The following is a 22,074-nucleotide window of genomic DNA, read 5'->3' as shown; positions in this document are numbered from 1 at the left end:
GAAAATTCGGAGTGTGGAAATTAGGAGAAGGTGTGGAGTTAATAAAAGCATTAGTCAGAGGGCAGAAGAGGGGTTGTTGAGGTGGTTTGGTCATTTAGAGAGAATGGATCAAAGTAGAATGACATGGAAAGCATATAAATCTATAGGGGAAGGAAAGAGAGGTAGGGGTCGTCCTCGAAAGGGTTGGAAAGACGGGGTAAAGGAGGTTTTGTGGGCGAGGGGCTTGGACTTCCAGCAAGCGTGCATGAGCGTGTTAGATAGGAGTGAATGGAGACGAATGATACTTGGGACCTGACGATCTGTTGGAGTGTGAGCAGGGTAATATTTAGTGAAGGGATTCAGGGAAACCGGTTATTTTCATATAGTCGGACTTGAGTCCTGGAAATGGGAAGTACAATGCCTGCACTTTAAAGGAGGGGTTTGGGATATTGGCAGTTTGGAGGGATATGTTGTGTATCTTTATACGTATATGCTTCTAAACTGTTGTATTCTGAGCACCTCTGCAAAAGCAGTGATAATGTGTGAGTGTGGTGAAAGTGTTGAATGATGATGAAAGTATTTTCTTTTTGGGGATTTTCTTTCTTTTTTTTGGGTCACCCTGCCTCGGTGGGAGACGACCGACTTGTTGAAAAAAAAAAAAAAAAAAAAAGGTTAACCATGGAATTGATGAAGAAAAAAAGGTGAGTGGTGCATTGAGGTATATGTGGAGACAAAAAAAAAGTTATCTATGGAGACAAAAAAGGGAATGTATGAAAGCATAGTGGTACCAAAACTCTTATATGGGCGTATATGGGCATGAAGCTTGGATTGTAAGTGCTGCAGCGAGGAGGTGGCTGGAGTCAGTGTAGATATCCAGTCTAAGGGCAACGTGTGGTGTAAATATTATGCAGAAAATTCAGTGTGTGGAAATTAGGAGGTGTGGAGTTACTAAAAGTATTAGTCAGAGGGCTGAAGAAGGGTTGTTGAGGTGGTTTGATCATTTAGAGAGAATAGATCAAAGAAGAATGACTTGGAGATCATATAAATCTGTAGGGAAAGGAAGGGTAAGGGTCATCCTCGAAAAGGTTGGAGGGAGGGGGTAAAGGAGGTTTTGTGGGCGAGGGGCTAGGACTTCAAGCAAGCATGTGTGAGCGTGTTAGATAGGAGTAAATGGAGACGAATTGTTTTTCAGACCTGACAAGCTGTTGGAGTGTGAGCAGGGTAATATATAGTGAAGGGATTCAGAGAAACCGGTTACTATAGATTTAGCTGGATTGAGTACTGGAAATGGGAAGTACAATGCCTGCATTTTATCCCTTAAGTTGTCCAAATGTAGATTTACGTTCACTTGCGTAGCACTCCGAACGTAGATCTATGTTCGATTTTACATGCTTTCTTGTGTAAAAAAATCGTAGATCTACGTTAGGACAGTTTAAGCGTTAAAGGAGGGGTCTGGGATATTGACAGTGATTATGCATGAGTAAGGTGAAAATGTTGAATGATGATGAAAGTATTTTCTTTTTGGGGATTTTCTTTCTTTTTGGGTCACCCTGCCTCGGTGGGAGTGGCCGACTTGTTTAAAAAAAAAAAAAAAAAACACTTTACATTGTGTACAAGATGTTTCCATGTTGATACAGCAGAATAAATAAAGAGTAACACTCCAATTCTCATGTAATGCCATTTTTAGAAGAAATGATGCTCTGGGTGAAGGCACACAAGAAGAATTTTCTACAGTTACCCCCAGTAATACTATAGTGTACACATTTTCTCTGATGATAGACTAGAGAAAACACAATTCTTGCCATTACTCCTACAGGTCGTCTAACTACCACATCTCATATTTATGTTAATTTATTCTACTGTGGGATGTATTTATCATGTTTATATGTTAGGTAGCATGTTTATTACATAATTTTGAAAAAATATCATAGACTTATTAAGGGAAATGTGTATATTAACGTAATATACGACATTTAATGTGCCTCAAGTTCTTATTATTATCATCATTATTAATATAGCATCTCGAGACATAAGACACTCTTACTGATTTTAATGTCTATCTGCAAACCAGCACAGTATGGAAGTCTACCTAGGTACAGGTACACATAAGTATAATTATCAGAGTATATATAAAATATGAACCTAGGTAGTAGGTTGGTAGACAGCAACCACCCAGGGAGGTACTACCGTCCTGCCAAGTGAGTGTAAAACGAAAGCCTGTAACTGTTTTACGTGATGGTAGGATTGCTGGTGTCCTTTTTTCTGTCTCATGAACATGCAAGATTTCAGGTACGTCTTGCTACTTCTACTTACACTTAGGTCACACTACACATACATGTACAAGCATATATATAAGCACACCCCTCTGGGTTTTCTGCTATTTTCTTTCTAGTTCTTGTTCTTGTTTATTTCCTCTTATCTCCATGGGGAAGTGGAACAGAATTCTTCCTCCGTAAGCCATGTGTGTTGTAAGAGGCGACTAAAATGCCGGGAGCAAGGGGCTAGTAACCTCTTCTGTATATATTACTAAATGTAAAAGGAGAAACTTTCGTTTTTCCTTTTATGCCACCCCGCCTCGGTAGGATACGGCCGGTGTGTTGAAAGAAAGAAAGATATATATAAAATATGAAATAACTTTAAAGCACTTGACATTCTGGAAAGTTTCCAGACATAATGGAGAGACGCAGAGCTCATGGAGAATGTAAACAAACCGGGTGGGGCGTGGTAACCATATTAGAAAGTCAAGTGGGAGGAGCCTTATAGCAAGTTTTGGTCATAATTTGAAATGTCCATACTAGAGGAACACTGGAAAGTGAAACGTCGTAAAGCGAGACCCTACTATAATTGCAATAAAAAATCACAATATACTTAAGAGCTTTATTAGATAAGTGACTTTGAAAAAATAGCTATTTAATAAACTTAGCTGGGTAATTTGGTGCTTTTTAAATTTTCTGTTAACCCAGGTGAGGAAAGTGGGTAATCCACTCCTTGTCTATCCTGCTGAAAACCATTAATCCTTATATTCTTCTGACAGTATATGACAATATAATTTGGTGCATGGCCAGGTTGCATGAGCATCCAATGCAAAAAGATCATATCTTCAACAATGACAAGTCGGATTTAAATGAAATTTTAACTATTTGACAGAAATGGATTCCAGCACTTGGGCTTTATGAAGGAGTTGAGAACACCTATAGGCCCCACTGATGGGGTTCTTAACTATGTAGGAAGATTTTAATCTCCAGCATTAGTGCCTAATTTACTAACCTCATAAAGTGAAAGTGTTGAATGATGATGAAAGTATTTTCTTTTTGGGGATTTTCTTTCTTTTTTGGGTCACCCTGCCTTGGTGGGAGACGGCCGACTTGTTGAAAAAAAAAAAAAAAAAAAAAAAGAAAAAAAAAAAAATCACAATACCATGCCTGGAATAATTCACAAAATAACCCATACTTAAGAAAGGAACCTTATGATGATGTTTTGGTCTGTCCTGGAGACCAGTAACAAGCTGTATGTTCTAGGGTGGACGACAATGTCATGAGGGTCTCCTACATGAGGGTTATTTGTGAGCTATTGACTCTATGAAAGAAAAATCATACCTTGGGCTCTGGGGGTGGTTCAAGTCCTAAACGAATCTTTTCCTGTTTTTCCTTCCAAGTTTCTCGTCTGTTCATGCGGCGTAGCTTCTTCCTCTCCTGCTTTGTGAGGAGGACTTCAAGTGTCACAGGTTTCAAGGGATCCGATGGGCATCTCATTTCTAAAGGATGCTCTATTAACCTTGTTATATAGTCGTCCTTCACCTTCACTGCTTCACCCTCTTCTGGGTATCTGTCAACATTTAAAAGAGGAATAGGTCTTTACTTTTCAAGCAAATTACTATCAGTGAGTCAATAGGTCACAGGAGAACTCAAAATACTTCTGGATCATCACTGAGGGAGAAGTGTTACATATTCTGAACAAACTTTATCTGAAATAACAAAAAAGGCACAATACCGTGACTGGAACGATACACAAATAAGCACAAAGAAGAGAGGAGCTTGTGACGACGTTTCAGTCCGACTTGGACCATTTACAAAGTCACACTAACCAGATGTGGAGCAGGACAGGTATATAGAGGGAGGGAGGGAGGGAGGGAGGGGAGGGAGGGAGGGAGGGGAGGGGAGGGAGGGAGGGGAGGGGAGGGAGGGGAGGGAGGGGAGGGAGGGGAGGGAGGGGAGGGAGGGAGGGAGGGAGGGGAGGGAGGGAAGTGAGGGAGGGAGGGAAGTGAGGGAGGGAGGGGAGGGAGGGAGGGAGGGAGGGAGGGGAGGGAGGGAGGGAGGGAGGGAGGGAGGGAGGGAGGGAGGGGAGGGGGGAGGGAGGGAGGGGAGGGGGGAGGGAGGGAGGGGAGGGAGGGGAGGGAGGGGAGGGAGGGGAGGGAGGGGAGGGAGGGGAGGGAGGGGAGGGAGGGGAGGGAGGGGAGGGAGGGAGGGGAGGGAGGGAGGGAGGGAGGCGTGACTTTGTAAATGGTCCAAGCCGGACCGAAACGTCGTCATAAGCTCCTCTCTTCTATGTGCGGGTTATTTGTGTACAGTGGACCCTCGACATTCGATACTAATCCGTTCCTGAGAGCTATCGAATGTCGAAAATATCGAAAGTCAAATTAATTTTCCCCATAAGAAATAACGGAAATCAAATTAATCCGTGCAAGACACGCAAAAGTATGGAAAAAAAATTTACCACATGAAATATTAAGTTTAATGCAATAGAATAATTACAATAACAACAATAACAATAGATTAATAACAATAGAATAATTGACACTTACCTTTAATAAAGATCTGGTGATGACTGATGGGATGGGAGGAGGGGAGAGTGTGGATGGTGTTAGTGTTTAGAAGGGGAATCCCCTTCCATTAGGACTTGAACTGGCAGCCTCACCATGCCTTACCACACTGTGTATGCCACTACGATTCTTAAATCTTTCAAACCAACCTTTGTTGGCCTTAAATTCACTCACATCACCACTAGTTGCAGGCAATTTCTTTACCAAATCATTATGCACTCCGACACACGCACTCCACTTTCGTACTTTGCAATTATCTCTTTCTTCATTTCAATAGTCATTAGCATCATGGTTACTTATTTTGCAGAAACAAACACCAAAAACAGTGATAATATGGATAATATGGAATGTACCGAATGTATCCTTAGATGCGCGCACACTGGCTGGCTTGTAAACACTGGCACACATGGTGCAGTTCAGGCCACACATGGACATGTCTCGTACGAATCATATCGAATGTCGGGTTTTCCATCGAACGTTGAGGCAAAATTTTTGCGTTAAAATGCATCGAATGTCGGATTTATCGAATGTCGATGCCATCGAATGTCGGGGGTCCACTGTATTTATCTGAAATTTAAACAGGGCACTCAAATGTGCAGTTTTATTATTAGTTTTACTTCTATTTAAAGCTAAAAAAATTTTGTATAACTGGGGACTTTTCCATTTAAAAAATTAATAAACTTTTAATCTAACTTTGCAGCACTAATGTCCTTCCTTGAAAATAAAAATGATACCAATATCATTATTATTAATTATTGTTGTTTTTATTATTATCTGGTTTAAGCAAGTTTACATAACAGAACTCTCCAAATAGAATTGTCATGAAAACGCAACTAGCTCAAAAATATCTGAGATAGTACCGTAAATCCTGAGCTTGTAAATGTGTCGCTTCGTAAACACTCAATTCCAGACTCTCCACTATATGTAGGCAACTTTGACCTTGATGAGAGGTCTGAAAGGAAAAAAGTGTGCCATGCTATTTAGTTTTCCCACTTCCCAGCCACTATGTGAACATAATTTACCTGGTCGTTGTCTTCTTCTTTCAACAAACCGGCCATATCCCGCCAAGGCAGGGTGGCCCAAAAGGAAAAACGAAATTTTCTTCTTTTTAAATTTAGTAATATATACAGGAGAAGGGGTTACTAGCCCCTTGCTCCCAGCATATTAGTCACCTCTCACGACATGCATAGCTTACAGGGGAAGAATTCTGTTCCACTTCCCCATGGAGATAAGAGGAAATAAACAAGAAACAAGAACTAGTAAGAAAACAGAAGAAAACCAAGAGGGGTGTGTATATATATGCTTGTACATGCATGTGGAGTGTGACCTAATTGCAAGTAGAGGTAGCAAGATGTACCTGAAATCTTGCATTCTTTCTTTCTTTCAACAAACCGGCCGTATCCCACCGAGGCAGGGTGGCCCAAAAAGAAAAACAAAAGTTTCTCTTTTAACCCTTTCAGGGTTTCGGCCATACTAGTACGGCTTACGCGCCAGGGTCCTTGACGTACTAGTCTGCATAAATTCTAGCGCCCTCAAATCTAGTGAGAGAAAGCTGGTAGGCCTACATATGAAAGAATGGGTCTATGTGGTCAGTGTGCGCAGTATAAAAAAAAATACTGCAGCATACAGTGCGTAATGAGAAAAAAAAAAAAACTGTGTTTTTGGATTAAAACAGCGAATTTGCACTGTATTTACGTATGGTATTTATTGCTGTATTCTAGTTTTCCTAGTCTCATTTTATAGAATGAAAGACATATTACAGAAATTGAGATGATTTTGACTGGTTTTACAATGAAAAGTACCTTGAAATTGGGCTCAAAGTAGCAGAAATGTTCGATTTTTACCAAAGTTCAAAAGTAAACAAATCATGCTAAGAGTCCAATACACGTCAACTGGTGAGTCTAATATTCTTTCACAAGTGCTCTGATATTATTTATACAATTTCTACACTAATGCAGTACTCTACATAACAGTAAATCTTCTATTTTTTTGTGAGAATAAAAATTCAAAGTGGAAAGCAAAAGAATGTAAGAGGGGCGTGGGGACATGACTAATGAACAGAGGAAATGTTATTTTAGTGCCAGGAATGTCTTTCTTGTTTATTCTGGACCCTATTTGGAAATTGGCATCTTTTGAAATTTGTGTGAAATTGGCAAAATTGCTAAATTCTGGCCACTGTATTGGATAGTTGAAATCGGTAAATGGGTGGTTTCTTATACTCATTCGATAGTAAAAATGGAGTTCTAGCGAAATAGTTATGATTTTTGTCGACTAGTACATTGGAATTGGCCAAAAATAGGGCTCAAAGTGGGCAAAATCGCCGATGCGTAAACATCATCGAGACCGCTATCTTCGCGAGAGCATAATTCCGTAAGTTTTCCTTCAAATTTCATACTTTTGGTGTCATTATGATCGGGAAAAGATTCTCTATCTTTTCATAAGAAAAAACTATTTTTTTTTTTTTAAATTTGGGGGACCCTGAGAACATGTCTGGGAGAGGGCCTGTGGACCCTGAAAGTGTTAAATTTAGTAATTTATACAGGAGAAGGGGTTACTAGCCCCTTGCTCTGACATTTTAGCTGCCTCTTACAACACACATGGCTTACGGAGGAAGAATTCTGTTCCACTTCCCCTTGGAGATAACAGGAAATAAACAAGAACTACTAAGCAAATAAAAGAAAACCCAGAGGGGTGTGTATATATATATATGATTGCACATGTATGTGTAGTGTGACCTAAGTATAAGAAGAAGAAGCAAGACATACCTGAAATCTTGCACATTTCTTTCTTTCAACACACCGGCTGTATCCCACCGAGGTGGGGTGGCCCAAAAGGAAAAGCGAAAGTTTCTCATTTTACATTTAGTAATATATACAGGAGAAGGGGTTACTAGCCCCTTGCTTCCGGCATTTTAGTGGCCTCTTACGACACACATGGCTTATGGAGGAAGAATTCTGTTCCACTTCCCCATGGAGATAAGAGGAAATAAACAAGAACAAAAACTAGAAAGAAAATAGAAGAAAACCCAGAGGGGTATGTATGTATATATATGCTTGTATATGCATGTGTAGTGTGACCTAAGTGTAAGAAGAAGTAGCAAGACGTACCTGAAATCTTGCATGTTTATGAGACAGAAAAAAGACACCAGCAATCCTACCATCATGTAAAACAATTACAGGTTTCCGTTTTACACTCACTTGGCAGGACGGTAGTACCTCCCTGGGCGGTTGCTGTCTACTAACCTACTACCTAGAATTTACCTGGTATACCTGGAAAATTCTGGAGGCACCAAGTCAACTTCTGCATGCTGAAATTACTCCTTATGAGAATGAGCGGCTCAGCAAATGGTACAAAATGCTCCCAATTAAAACCAGGGATAACTCAGTGAGTGTAAATGGACCAATGTAAATGGACTACCCTCCCTTCACATATAAGGAAAATTACCAATAGGCCTCCTTAGTTATCTTCAAGAGAGAGCTTGGCAAGTTCTTTAAATCAGTTCCTTATTATAGCCAATATGTGATGATTATGTTGGTTGTGGGTTGCAAGTAGTAACAGCCTGATTGATAAGGTCACTGACCATGAGCCCTGATCTAAAGCCAAACAGCTGGGGCAATGACCTCCAGGAGCAACAACAGGTAGGTAGGTCATGTCCTTCTCAACACTAAATGTTTTTCCTTCAATAACAATAATATGGGTATCCCTCACTTTATGCAAATGTGCTGTGACACCCCATTTCTAACAGTAATTCTAAACGAGCAATACATAATCACTATATGTGATAGATACAGTCTGCAAAACTTATTAAAAATGCTTATTATGCAGAACTAAGCATTAAAAATATGATTAAACTTAATACAGTTACTGTGGGCCTTGAATAAATCTGCCACATACAGTGACATACACCTGTACAGTAACTGATACAGTATGTACTATACTGTACACTGGTATACAATATATATTCTATATTCCTACACTTTAGTGACATGTGTTGATATAACATATGAGCAGAAAGACAATTATTCTAATGTCTGAATGAGAGAGAGCCAAATCAATAACATATGAACATAAGGGTGCATCATACGCCTCAAGATTGAGCAACTGGATTAACCCAAGGCTTAAAATGTTCTACTTGCTCTCATTATTGATCATGCCAATTATTTTTAAATTCCAAATTGACTTAGGAGATTCACCTCAAATAATAAAGTTACCGAAAATGACATGCAATTGCAAGCAATTATAAAAATTAACACTGTATTTTGAAATATTTTCCAAATAGTTACTTAATCACTAATTTTGTACTTATTTATATTCACTTCTGAGAAGTGTATATCAAGAACAGATTAACTAATCAATGATAGAATGTTAAATTTGTTGGATGAAACACAGTGAGTACTAATTTTTACCATTCATCTTAATAATCTTTTACATATTTTTAATAAGCATAATTCCAAATCTTTGTTTTTAACCTTAAATTGTCCAAACGTAGATCTATGTTCACGTGCGTAGCGCTCCGACTTCTCCATTTGAAAGCATGTAAAAAAAAAAAATGTAGATCCTTGTTCGGAGCGCTACGCATGTCAACGTACATCTATGTTTGGACAGTTTAAGGGTTAATGGTGTATGCTTAACCCTTTCACTTTTGCAATCCCTGCTCACAAACTTGAAGAATTTAAAAAAAAAAAAAAATTCTTATGAAATGATAAGAGAATCTTTTTCCAAAGGTAATGAAACCAAAAGTATGAAATTTGATGAAAATCTTACGGAATTATGCTCTCGCAAAGTTAGCAGTCTCAGTGATATTCATGCATTGGCGATTTTGCCCATTTTGAGTCCTATTTTATGCCAATTCCATTGTTCCAGGCGACCAAACTCATAGCTATTTTACTAGTATGCCTTCCATTCTATTGATTCAGTACAAGAAACCACCCATTTACCTATTTCAACTACCCAATAAAGTGATCAGAAATTGGTAATTTGGCCAATTTTACACAAAATAAAAAAATTGCCAATTTAAAAATAGGGTCCAGAATAAACAATGTAGACATTCCTGGCACTAAAACACATTTCCTCTGTACACCAGTTATGTCCCCAGGCCTCTCCTATATTACACTTGCTTTCCATTTTGAATTTTATTCACACAAAAAAACAGAAGATTTACTGTTATGCAGACCACTGCATTATTGTAATAATTGTATAAATAATGTCACTGCATTTGTGAATGCATATTAGACTGACCAGTTGAACGTAATTTGTGACCTCTAGAAAAACAGGCAAAAACCGAGCATTTCCGCTACTTTGAGCTCAATTTCAAGCTACTTCCAGTCCCGCAACCAATCAAAATCATCTCTATTTCTATATTATATCTTCCATTCTATCAAATGATATCAAGAAACCAAGAAAACAGCCAAAAAACCATCCAAAAAATACACTGCAGAGTTGCTATTTTAAACCAAATAGTTTTTTCCCCCATCATGCACTGTGTAAGACAGGAATTTTTTCTTCTATGGTGCACAATCATCGCATGGACCCATTCTCTCATATCTAGGCCCACATTTACTGCTCACTGCTCATCTGAGTGAGCCAAATGCATCACATTGTATGTATTACTAAATGGACCTCGAAAGGGTTAATGTACATCTACCCTTTAGCAACTTCATATTTTCTTGTAACATTAACATCACCAAAACAAAATATTTTAAAGGTCAATACAAAATTTGTTCCAACCTATTTCCCTGAAGAATAATAGCATCCCACCACTCGACATCTGGAGACTCATCAATAATGGTTTTCATTTCCCGCTGCTCCAACTGCGCCAATTTAGCTGCTGATGAAATTCCGGTTTTCTTTGCAACTTGAGAAATCTCGTTCTGAAGCTTCTCTAACCGAGCCTGTCGAATAGAAAACAAATTACGACTCAAGAAAAATATTTATCAATTGTTTTGACCGAACTTCCATTTCTTTACCAAAGAGATGAATTTCTAATTTCTGATAATTTCCTCCTACTGATGACATTTTTTATGTACCAAAACCGCATTTAAAAATAATAAATACGTTGCAGAACATTGTTAAATTTAAAAAATATAATATAGGATCACCAAACTCGATTTATCTTCATTACAGTATTACTGTATATTAACTTTCCCTTGTGTAATCCATGCACAGTGTTGGTAATAAACTGGTTAGTATGAGCTGTAAAGCCATTACAAGTTTCCCCTCACTATATGAGGTTAACTTCATGTAAATTTGCTTACAAGCAGATCCCATTTCTACTAGTAATTCACTATTTGCAGCATGAACTTACTCTTATGTGGTCACTCAAACCTAGCACTATTTTGTTTTTGACAACTTCTCCTTAACCATCACTCTAAAGTGGTTTACATTGGCATTTATAATAAAGAAATCAGAGAGAAAAAACTAATTAGGACCTGGGAAACCCAATGAGCATATTTTGAATAGTTGGCTGGTTTTCAATTTAAGTCCTACATAACTTAAAAGAAAATGGACACACCTCAGCTGGCACCAACACAGTCAGGACGAGGGGGTTAGGAAGAGAGGCAAGGAGATAAATGTATTCACAGGTTCATTAGCCAACCAAGACAGGCTGGTTGGTTGATGGTGAATGGAGAGGGGAGGATAAGAAAGGCAGATTATGACCGAATTATGAACCAAATTCATTTCTTTTCAGTATATAGCCACTTGGTGCATATGTGGTATACAGAACTTATAATTTTAAGGTACAAACAGTCAAAAAAGGTGGAATTTTTTTTCACCAATTCTGATACTATACTGTGTTAATTACATAAGGAGCATGATTGAATTTTGGAGTTTTTTAAGTTTTTGAACCTGATTAATTTTATTTTGTATATGGCCATTTGTTGTCTATGTGGAATGCTCATAATTTTTTGGAGGTAAAAATAAGTTGTGAATTTTCCTGAAATAGGTATGTTCACAAAAACGCACTGAAATGCATGTATCTACAAGTGCGGATGCAAAAACTTGAATAATGCCTATGTACGACACTGGAACACCACCAGCCACATGATGATATGGAACACCCACTTACTGATCATAGTTCCAAACTCTCATACAAAAATGCCCTGAAGCATCATTAATCCCCATTGCAGACACAATTACAGAGAACATAAGCAGCTTCATATCTCTGAAATACTAGCATGAATCTTTAAAATAACAAACTAGCCCTGCTGTCACCAAACAACAAATCATTTCTATTACTACTAGCATGGGTCAGCAGACCTACTGCAGTGCTTACATTCTTCCTGCATCTCACCATGTTTCATTTTTATACCCATTGTGTGCTTGTGTTGGCTTGGTAAAGCTACTGGGTAAAACATACCTGTAATAAGAATAAAGACACAGTATCGTGACAATACAGTTATAAGTTTCATTCTCCTATGTGTGGTTTATTTGTGTACTTATTAGTTACTCTTGTGCCCTTTTACCTAACTTGATTGTATAAAGTTTAAAAGACTGATGAGTTGATAAATAAGACACTTGTGCAACACTTGGGTATCTCTTCTAGAAATGCTTTTCCACTGGCTGGCAAAATGTTTCCTGAATAAAGCTACCCAAGTATTGCACAAGTGTCTTATTTATCAACCTTTTACCTAACACTGACTAAATATAATCCTGCATGTCACAGCTAAATGTATGAAAATCTCAAATGCTGAGATGGCCAGATATTGCAGTACTGTACTTCAATTTTTTAACACACCAGCCATCTCCACTGAGGTAGGGTGACCCAAAAACAAATAAACACTCACCATCACTCAATCTATCACTGTCTTGCCAGAGATGTGGCAACATTACAGCTCAGATGACCCTCCACAATTTGAGGGACAGGTGATGGACAATAAAGTTAACTTATACCACTCCATCCCCTTAAGATGTAATCTGATAGTTCCACTACTACTACTACTACTGCTACACAATTCTAATTTTTTTTTTTAACAAATACACAAGTGGGATCTAAGCTGTCATATCTCAGTGCCTCTGCAGACAGTGATTATGTATGAGTGGTGGTGAAAGTGTTGAATTATGATAGAAAATTTTTCTTTCTTTTTGGGTCACCCTGCCTCAGTGGGTAACAGCCAACGTGTTAAAAAAGAAAAATGAGTGGGAATGGTTGAACTTGCTTGGCATAGGCCAAAAGGCCTACTGCAATGCTCCTGTTTTTATGGAGGAAAGCAACAGTTTGTCAAGAGTTGTATATATGTGGGGATGGCTGGAAAGTAGGTCATCCCAGCATCTAATGTTAACAAAGAAGCCACTGTACTCATAAAATACACACTGTTGCAGAATAAATCACTTAGACAATGTTTCACTCAGAGATAAAGTTTTTAAGTCGTTAGAGAGTACACAGTATGCATAGGTAAATACTGCATAATTGTCAGACAAGGCGATAAGGAGACGTGAGGAATGAACTTGACTATAGGTACACTGTACTCCTCACTTAACGACCTACCTGTTTAACGACCACTCGGACTTACAACCAGCTCTCTGACCAGTATACAAATCTAAGTAATGTATATTAGAGCTGATTTCCTCTATTCTGTTCATTACAGTATACAGTAGACTACTGTATAAACAATTAAAAATATACTAAAAATTTTATAAATGGTGCAGAGGTGACAGTAAAACAATATCTAAAGATGGTTTACACAAATGCACTACCAGTACAGTAAGCTCCTTGCTTGACGATCAATTTGCATACCGACATAGGTACCATCTGACTTACGACCGAGTTCGGTTCCGAGAAACCAGTCGTAAGTCGAAATGGACATAAGTCGAACCTTACTACTGAATGTCAACATCACATTTTTGTAATGACTTTATTTTATTGTTTTATTTTGATATTTCATTTTTTACTTCACTTTTAATACTGTTAGTACTGTATTTTATACTGTAAGGTTTATGATAAACACTGTGTACAACACAAACGGTTGTTTATTTCCCATAAGTCGAATGGTCGTATGTCGAGCAGGTTATAAGTCGGATGGTAGGTGTAATCTTAGGAACGAAACTCAGTCGTTAAGTGAGGAGTACTTGTATGTCAAGTTAGGAGGATGGTGTATGCTGAGGAACATGTGAGCCCATGGGGTCCCAACAACTGGAAATTTCCCTGGTTCTGGATGATTATGTATGTAGCTTGAATAAGAGCTAATTCAAAGCATTTTCCTTTGGCTGAAAGCAGGTAGTATATTACACCATCAAGCTGAGGATAAGATAAATACAAACACTTAGGATATTATTCATGAGGAAGCACTTAAGTTCTAGGATCATAGAGAAGATCAAGGTAATAGGAGAGAAACATTTCCTCATTAAAAATGTCTTAGGTGTTTGCATGTGTTTTCTTGTCTCTATATTCCTGGGATAACCTATGTTTTGCAAAGCCAAGTTACAATGTAAAACACAGGCATTATTGATAAAATAGGCATATTTACATGCATATATACATATGAATGAATCCCTTCTAATCTCACTCACACATAACCTTATCACAGCTAGTACAAGGAATGGTACAGAAACCTGCACTTTCCTCAGGGCTGGCATTAACCCTCATAGATGTATTATATGATGTCTTTGTGGAAAGCATAAGTATATACACCAAGATTTATCCACCATTTATTTGCACCACGTGGAAGGTGTGAAATTTGAAAAGTGATTTGATCTGGGACTAGACTAGAAAGAAAAGTTATCCCCATTTTTTTTTTTTATTGTGACTACATACCATGAGTACTGTACTTTCTTACCTTTGCTCTTTCCCTCTGAGCAAGCTGAATGAACTTGCCCTGGTCATGGAACCGGAAAGGTCTCTTGATTCTGATCGATGGACGCACACTGACACGTGGATCGAAGAAGTTACTTTCAGCAGTGTCCTCAATGGGCTTTTCTTGCAACTGCTGCTTAAACTCTTCTCGTTTCTTAGCTCTAATGTTGGCCTGGTGAAAAACAGAGTTGACAAATGCTGTAGATGTTTCAATTATCTTTAATACAAAATATATGAAATACCTATAAAACATATAGGTAGTAGGTTGGTAGACAGCAACCACTCAGGGAGGTACTACCGTCCTGCCACGTGAGTGTACAGCGAAAACCTGTAATTGTTTTACATGATGGTAGGATTGCTGGTGTCTTTTGTCTGTCTCATAAACATGAAAGATTTCAGGTATGTCTTGCTACTTCTACTTGCACTTAGGTCACACTACACATACATATACAAGCATATATATACACACCTCTCTGGGTATTCTTCTATTTTCTTTCTAGTTCTTGTTCTTGTTTATTTCCTCTTATCTCCATGGGGAAGTGGAACAGAATTCTTCCTCCGTAAGCCATGCGTGTTGTAGGAGGCAACTAAAATGCCGGGAGCAAGGGGCTAGTAACCTCTTCTCCTGTATATATTACTAAATGTGAAAGAAGAAACTTTCATTTTTCCTTTTGGGCCACCCCGCCTCGGTGGGATACGGCCGGTGTGTTGAAAGAAAGAAGAAAAGAGAAACTTTCGTTTTTCTTTTTGAGCCACCCTGCCTCGGTGGGATACGGCCGGTGTGTTGAAAGAAGAAAGACCTATAAAACAAAATGAAAGGGGGTAAAGCAGCTGGAACTGATGGGATCATGACAGAAATGTTACAAGCAGGGGGAAATACAGTATTGGAGTGGTTGGTATGAAAGACGGGAAGGTGCCTAGGGACTGGCAGAGAGCATGTATAGTTCCTTTATATAAAGGGAAGGGGGACAAAAGAAGTTGTGAAAATTATAGAGGAAGAAGTTTACTGAGTTCTCCATGGGGAAGTGGAACAGAATTCTTCCTCCATAAGCCATGCATGTCATAAGAGGCAACTAAAATGCTGGGAGCAAGGGGCTAGTAACCCCTTCACCTGTGTATATTACTAGATGTGAAAGGAGAAACTTTTGTTTTTCCTTTTGGGCCACCCTCCCTCAGTGGGATGCACCCGGTGTGTTGAAAGTTACTGAGTATACCAAGTAAAGTGTATGGTAGGGTTATTATTGAAAGAATTAGAGGTAAGACAGACAGCAGGATTGCAGATGAGCAAGGAGGCTTTAGAATAGGTAGGGGATGTGTAGATCAAGTGTTTACTTTGAAGCATATATGTGAACAGTATTTAGATAAAGATAGAGAAGTTTTCATTGCATTTATGGATTTATGGAGGCAAAGAAGGGAATGTATGAAAGTATAGTAATACCAACACTCTTATATGGGTGTGAAGCTTGGGTTGTAAATGTTGCAGCGAGGAGGCGGTTGGAGGCAGTGGAGATGTCCTGTCTAAGGGCAATGTGTGGTGTAAATATTATGCAGAAAATTCGGAGTGTGGAATTAGGAGAAGGTGTGGAGTTAATAAAAGTATTAGTCAGAGGGCTGAAGAGGGTTTGTTGAGGTGGTTTGGTCATTTAGAGAGAATGGATCAAAGTAGAATGACATGGAGAGCGTATAAATCTGTAGGGGAAGGAAGGCGGGGTAGGGGTCGTCCTCGAAAAGGTTGGAGGGAGGGGTAAAGGTGGTGTTGTGGGCGAGGGGTTTGGACTTCCAGCAAGCGTGCGTGAGCATGTTAGATAGGAGTGAATAGAGACAAACGGTATTTGGGACCTGACAAGCTACTGGAGTGTGAGCAGGGTAATATTTAGTGAAGGGATTCAGGGAAACCTGTTATTTTATATAACCGGACTTGAGTCCTGGAAATGGGAAGTACAATGCCTGCACTTTAAAGGAGGGGTTTGGGATATTGGCAGTTTGGAGGGGTATATTGTGTATTTTTATACGTATATACTTCTAAACAGTTGTATTCTGGGCACCTCTGCAAAAACAGTGATTATGTGTAAGTGAGGTGAAAGTATTGAATGATGATGAAAGTATTTTCTTTTGGGGGATTTTTCTTTCTTTTTGGGTCACCCTGCCTCGGTGGGAGACGGCCGACTTGTTGAAAAAAAAAAAATGTGTGAAAGAGGGGGAAGGTACCTAGGGATTGGCAGAGAACGTATATAGTTCCTCTATATAAAGGGACGGGGGACAAAAGAGATTGTAAAAATTATAGGGGAATACGTTTACTGAGTATACCAGGTAAAGTGTATGGTAGGGTTGTTATTGAAAGAATTAGATATAAGTCAAGAACAACATGACGTTCAATGGTGATAAGTTCCAGCTGCTTAGGTATGGAAAGAATGAAGAACTCAAAAGGAACACTATAACTAAAACTCAAGAGGGTCACCAAATAGAATGAAAGGAACACGTAAAAGACCTGGGAATAATTATGTCGGCTGACCTTTTTTATAAAGAAGAAAGAACAAGACAAAGTTCACAACAGCCTGAAGGATGATGGGGTGGGTACTGAGAACATTCAAAACAAGGGAAATAATGCTGATGGTGACACTCTTCAAATCGCTAGTGCTCCCTCACTTAGAATATTGCTCAGTGATGATGGCCCCATTCAAAGCAGGAGAAATACCAGAGCTGGAACAAATACAGAGATCGTTTATGGCTCACACTGAGCCAGTAAAGCACCTAAATTACTGGGAACACCTTCAAGTCTTGAACGTGTACTCATTGGAGCGGAGGAGAGAGCTACATTATAATATATACCTGGGAAGTACTTGAGGGCCTGGTCCCAAATTTGCACACTGCCATAACAACTTACTGGAGCGAGAGATATGGAAGGAAATGTAAAATAAACCCAGTGAGGAGCAGGGGTGTGGTGGGGACAATAAGGGAACACTCTATCAACATCTGGGGTCCCAGACTATTCAACATCCTACCAGAAGATATCAGAAACACGGCTGGAACAAGTGTAAAAGCCTTCAAGAGGAAACTGGACAAGTATCCTCACCAGGTGCCAGATCAACCAGGCTGTGATGGATATGTGGGGCAGCAGGCCTCCAGCAGCAACAGCCTGGTTGACCAGGCAAGTGCCAGACGAGCCTAGCCCATGGCCAGGCTCCAAGAGTAGTGAAACTCTCGAAACTCTTCAAGGGTATATCAAAGGTGCCTCCCCCCACTCTATCATCTGCTCTTCTTTTGTACTCTCTCACCACTCTCTTCACCTTTCTTTTACTCTCCATATACTCTGCTCTTCTTATAACACTTCTACTTTGTAAAAACCTCTCATAAACTACCTTTCTTCTTTTATCACACCCTTTACTTCATCATTCCACCAATCACTCCTCTTTCCTCCTGCACCCACCCTCCTATAGCCACAAACTTCTGCCCCACAAAAAACATCATCCATGGAGGCAAAGAAGGGAATGTACGAGAGTTTAGTGGTACCAACACTATATGGGAGTGAAGCATGGGTTGTAAATGCTGCAGCACAGAGATGGCTGGAGACAGTGGAGATGTCCTGTCTAAGGGCAACGTGTGCTGTAAATATTATGCAGAGAATTCGAAGTGTGGAAATTAGGAGGAGGTGTGGAGCTACTAAAAATATTAGTCAGAGGGCTGAAGAGGGGCTGATGAGGTGGTTTGGTCATTTTGAGAGAATGGAACCAAGTAGAATGACTTGAAGAATGCATAAATCTGTTGGGGAAGGAAGGAGGGGTAGGGGTCATCCCCAACAAGGATGGAAGGAGGGTTAAAGGAGGTTTTGTAGGTGAGGGACTTGGACTTCCAGCAAGTGAGCATGTTAGATAGGAGTGAATGGAGATGAATGGTTTTTGGGACCTGACGAGCTGTTGGAGTGTGAGCAAGGTAATATTTTGTGAAGGGATTCAGAGAAACCAGTTAGCCAGACTTGAGTCCTGGAAATGGGAAGTACAATTCCTGCACTTTAAAGGAGGGGTTTGGGATATTGGCAGTCTGAAGGTACATTTAGACAGTCATATCTGAGTGCCTCTGCAAAGACAGTGATTATGTACGAGTGATGGTGAAAGTGTTGAATGATGAAAGTTTTTCTTTCTTTTTGGGTTTTTCTTTCTTTCTGAGTCACCCTGCCTAGGTGGGAAATGGTTGACGTATTAAAAAAAAAATCTGTAAAACACTACTTGTGACCAAGTTCACAAAGATTTATACTACTTATTTTTTGTATGATTCAAATACAGAGAATCATTATAAAACCATTATAAATATCAATGTTTAGATTAAAGTGTCATAAACACTAACTGAATGACAAATGAGAAACTACTTTGACAGAAAAATAAAACTTGGGCAAAAAAAATTCATACATTTAGGCCTCAGAGACCCTCTTGAACAGATATGGTCTCTTGAAAAGTGTCTCTGAGGCCAAAATATGAAGAGCTCTTCTCGCCCCTATTTTATTTTTCTAAGTAGTTTCTCTCTTTCATTTATTTATGAATTCAGACATACTCTTCTTCTCACCTTTAGTGTAGGAATTCGCTGAGTCAAATGCACTTCCTTTCCACTCTGATCAACAGTGCGTCCCTCTGCATCCAAGATCAGTGGTGTTGGCTTGCTCTGCTCTCCTAAAGGTTTGGGTGGTGATGCAACTGTAGTACCAAGTGCTGCTTCCATGTGTAGAGCTGACAACCCTAGAGCAGTGGCATTCCCCAGTTGTGCCTGGATGCGGGCCTGAAGCTCGGCAATACGTGAGGTTACGTCCCCGCCTCCACTTGATCCTAGCACTACTGCAGAGGCTTGGGATATTAAAGGCACAGCTGCAACATAAGATTCATTATCTCATATCTGCTGGAAAAAATGTTTCATATTTTCAAATGAATTTAAAAATTTAGAAAAAAAAAAAATTATTTCACAAAGAATTGTAATAAATCCTAAATAGTTACTAGTAAAAAAAAAACTTCCCAGCTTCATCAGTAAAATACTAATACTAATTAATACCAATATGCTTCACTCTCACTATGTATTATATTTTTTATGCATTTTATTCATCCCAACTTTATTTACTAATTCTTTCTTCTTTCACAAACCGGCCGTATCCCACCAAAGCAGGGCGGCCCATTAAGAAAAACTAGTTTCTCTTTTTAACTTTAGTAATGTATACAAGAGAAGGGGGTTACTAGCCCCTTGCTCCAAGGATGTTAAGTCACCTCTTACGGCATGCATGGCTTACGGAGGAAGGATTCTGTTCCACTTCTCCACTTCTCCATGGAGATAAGAGGAAATAAACAAGAACAAGAACTAGTAAGAAAATATAATTAAACCCAGAGGGGTGTGTATATATAAGCCTGTATATGCAAATGTAGTGTGACCTAAGTGTAAGTAGAAGTAGCAAGACATACCTGAAATCTTGCATGTTTATGAGACAGAAAAAAAGACACCAGCAATCCTACCATCGTGTAAAACAATTACAGGTTTCTGCTTTACACTCACTTGGAAGTATGGTAGTACCTTCCTGGGCGGATGCTGTCTACCAGCCTACTACCTAGTATTTACTAATTCCCCCAGTTAAAAAAAATAAATGAAGAGAACAAAATGAAAACAGAAAAAAATCCCTATTCAAAATATTCAGACACTTCTTGAAATTTATGTTCTTTCTTTCTTTCAACGTACCAGCCGTATCCCACCGAGGCAGGGTGGCCCAAAATGAAAAATGAAAGTTTCTCATTTTAAATTTAATAATATATACAGGAGAAGGGTTATTAGCCCCTTTCTCCCAGCATTTTAGTCGCCTCTTATGACACGCATGACTTACGGAGGAAGAATTCTGTTCCACTTTCCCATGGAGATAAGAGGAAATAAACAAGAACAAAAACCAGAAAGAAAATAGAAGAAAACCCAGAGGGGTGTGTATATATATGCTTGTATACATGTACGTGTAGTGCGACCTAAGTGTAAGTAGAAGTAGCAAGATGTACCTGAAATCTTGCATGTTTAAGAGACAGAAAAAAGGACACCAGCAATCCTACCATCATGTACAACAATTACAGGCTTTCATTTTACACTCACTTGGCAGGACGGTAGTACCTCCCTGGGTGGTTCCTGTCTACCAGCCTACTACCTAGTATTTACTAATTCTCCAGTTAAAAAAAAAATAAATGAAGAGAACAAAATGAAAACAGAAAAAAATCCCTATTCAAAATATTCAGATACTTTTCAAAATTTATGTATATTTTCTAAATTTGTGTGAATTCTCAAAATTAAATTAAGAATAAGATATTTTTATCAATGAACATAAAAGTACAGTAGTGCTCTTGCTATTTAACCTTTTCAGGGTCCAGAAGCCAAATCTCAGAGTGACAGCCAGGGTCCAAGAATTTAAAAAAAAAAAAATTATTTTTTTTATGAAATGGTAGAGAATCTTTTTCTGAATGTAATAAATAAAAAAGTACGAAATTTGATAGAAAGTTGACGAATTTATGCTCTCACAAATTCTGATGTGTCAGTGATATATACGCATCGGCGATTTTGCCAATTTTGACTCCCATTATTCCAGTCGACCAAATTCTTAGCTATTTCGCTAGTACAGTGGACCCCCGCATACCGTTGGCCTCACATAACGTTAAATCCGCATACCGCTACATTTTATCGCCAAGATTTTGCCTCGCATACCGCTAAAAAACCCGCTCAACGCTGTTCGTCTGAGACGCGTCTATGTGCGGCCTGAGCCACGCTCACATGTTCCGCCGGTGGCATTGTTTACCAGCCAGCCTCCGCGGTAACATCCAAGCATACAATCGGAACATTTCGTATTATTACAGTGTTTTTGGTGATTTTATCTGCAAAATAAGTGACCATGGGCCCCAAGAAAGCTTCTAGTGCCAACCCTACAGCAATAAGGGTGAGAATTACTATAGAGATGAAGAAAAAGATCATTGATAAGTATGAAAGTGGAGTGCATGTCTCCGAGCTGGCCAGGTTGTATAATAAACCCCAATCAACCATCGCTACTATTGGTGGTACAGCTGCTGCACTGTCAGCTGCTGCTGCTGCTGCTGCTGTAGCACCGTCAGCTGCTGCTGCTGCTGCTGTAGTACCGTCTGCTGCTGCTGTAGCATCGTCTGCTGCTGCTGTAGCACTGTCAGCTGCTGCTGCTGTTGTACCACCGTCAGCTGCTGCTGCTGCTGCTGTAGTACCGTCTGCTGCTGCTGTAGCATCGTCTGCTGCTGCTGTAGCACTGTCAGCTGCTGCTGCTGCTGTACCACCGTCAGCTGCTGCTGCTGCAGTAGTACCGTCTGCTGCTGCTGTAGCATCGTCTGCTGCTGCTGCTGTAGCATCATCTGCTGCTGCTGTAGCATCGTCTGCTGCTGCTGTAGCACTGTCAGCTGCTGCTGCTGCTGCTGTAGCACCGTTGTTGGTGTGGCTTATTGAGAATACCAAGAAACAATTAACC

At 39.4% G+C, this 22,074-nt stretch overlaps 1 protein-coding gene across 2 annotated transcripts in view; it reads right to left on the bottom strand.

Moving 5' to 3' along the window:
- Prp3 (pre-mRNA processing factor 3) overlaps positions 1-22,074 on the bottom strand; it is a 78,608-nt gene that overhangs the window by 16,311 nt on the left and 40,223 nt on the right. For both annotated transcript variants that reach the window (XM_070099401.1, XM_070099402.1), the window contains 4 exons: positions 19,146-19,441; positions 14,572-14,760; positions 10,526-10,689; positions 3,576-3,804 (listed from right to left, as the gene is read on the bottom strand). In XM_070099401.1, the coding sequence (XP_069955502.1) occupies positions 3,576-3,804; positions 10,526-10,689; positions 14,572-14,760; positions 19,146-19,441 (878 nt within the window). The remainder of the gene's footprint in view (positions 1-3,575; positions 3,805-10,525; positions 10,690-14,571; positions 14,761-19,145; positions 19,442-22,074) is intronic.

The sequence above is a fragment of the Cherax quadricarinatus genome, chromosome 67 (assembly GCF_038502225.1).
Source record: "Cherax quadricarinatus isolate ZL_2023a chromosome 67, ASM3850222v1, whole genome shotgun sequence".
NCBI classification, from domain to species: domain Eukaryota; kingdom Metazoa; phylum Arthropoda; class Malacostraca; order Decapoda; family Parastacidae; genus Cherax; species Cherax quadricarinatus.
This window is presented reverse-complemented; position numbering and strand designations above follow the sequence as displayed.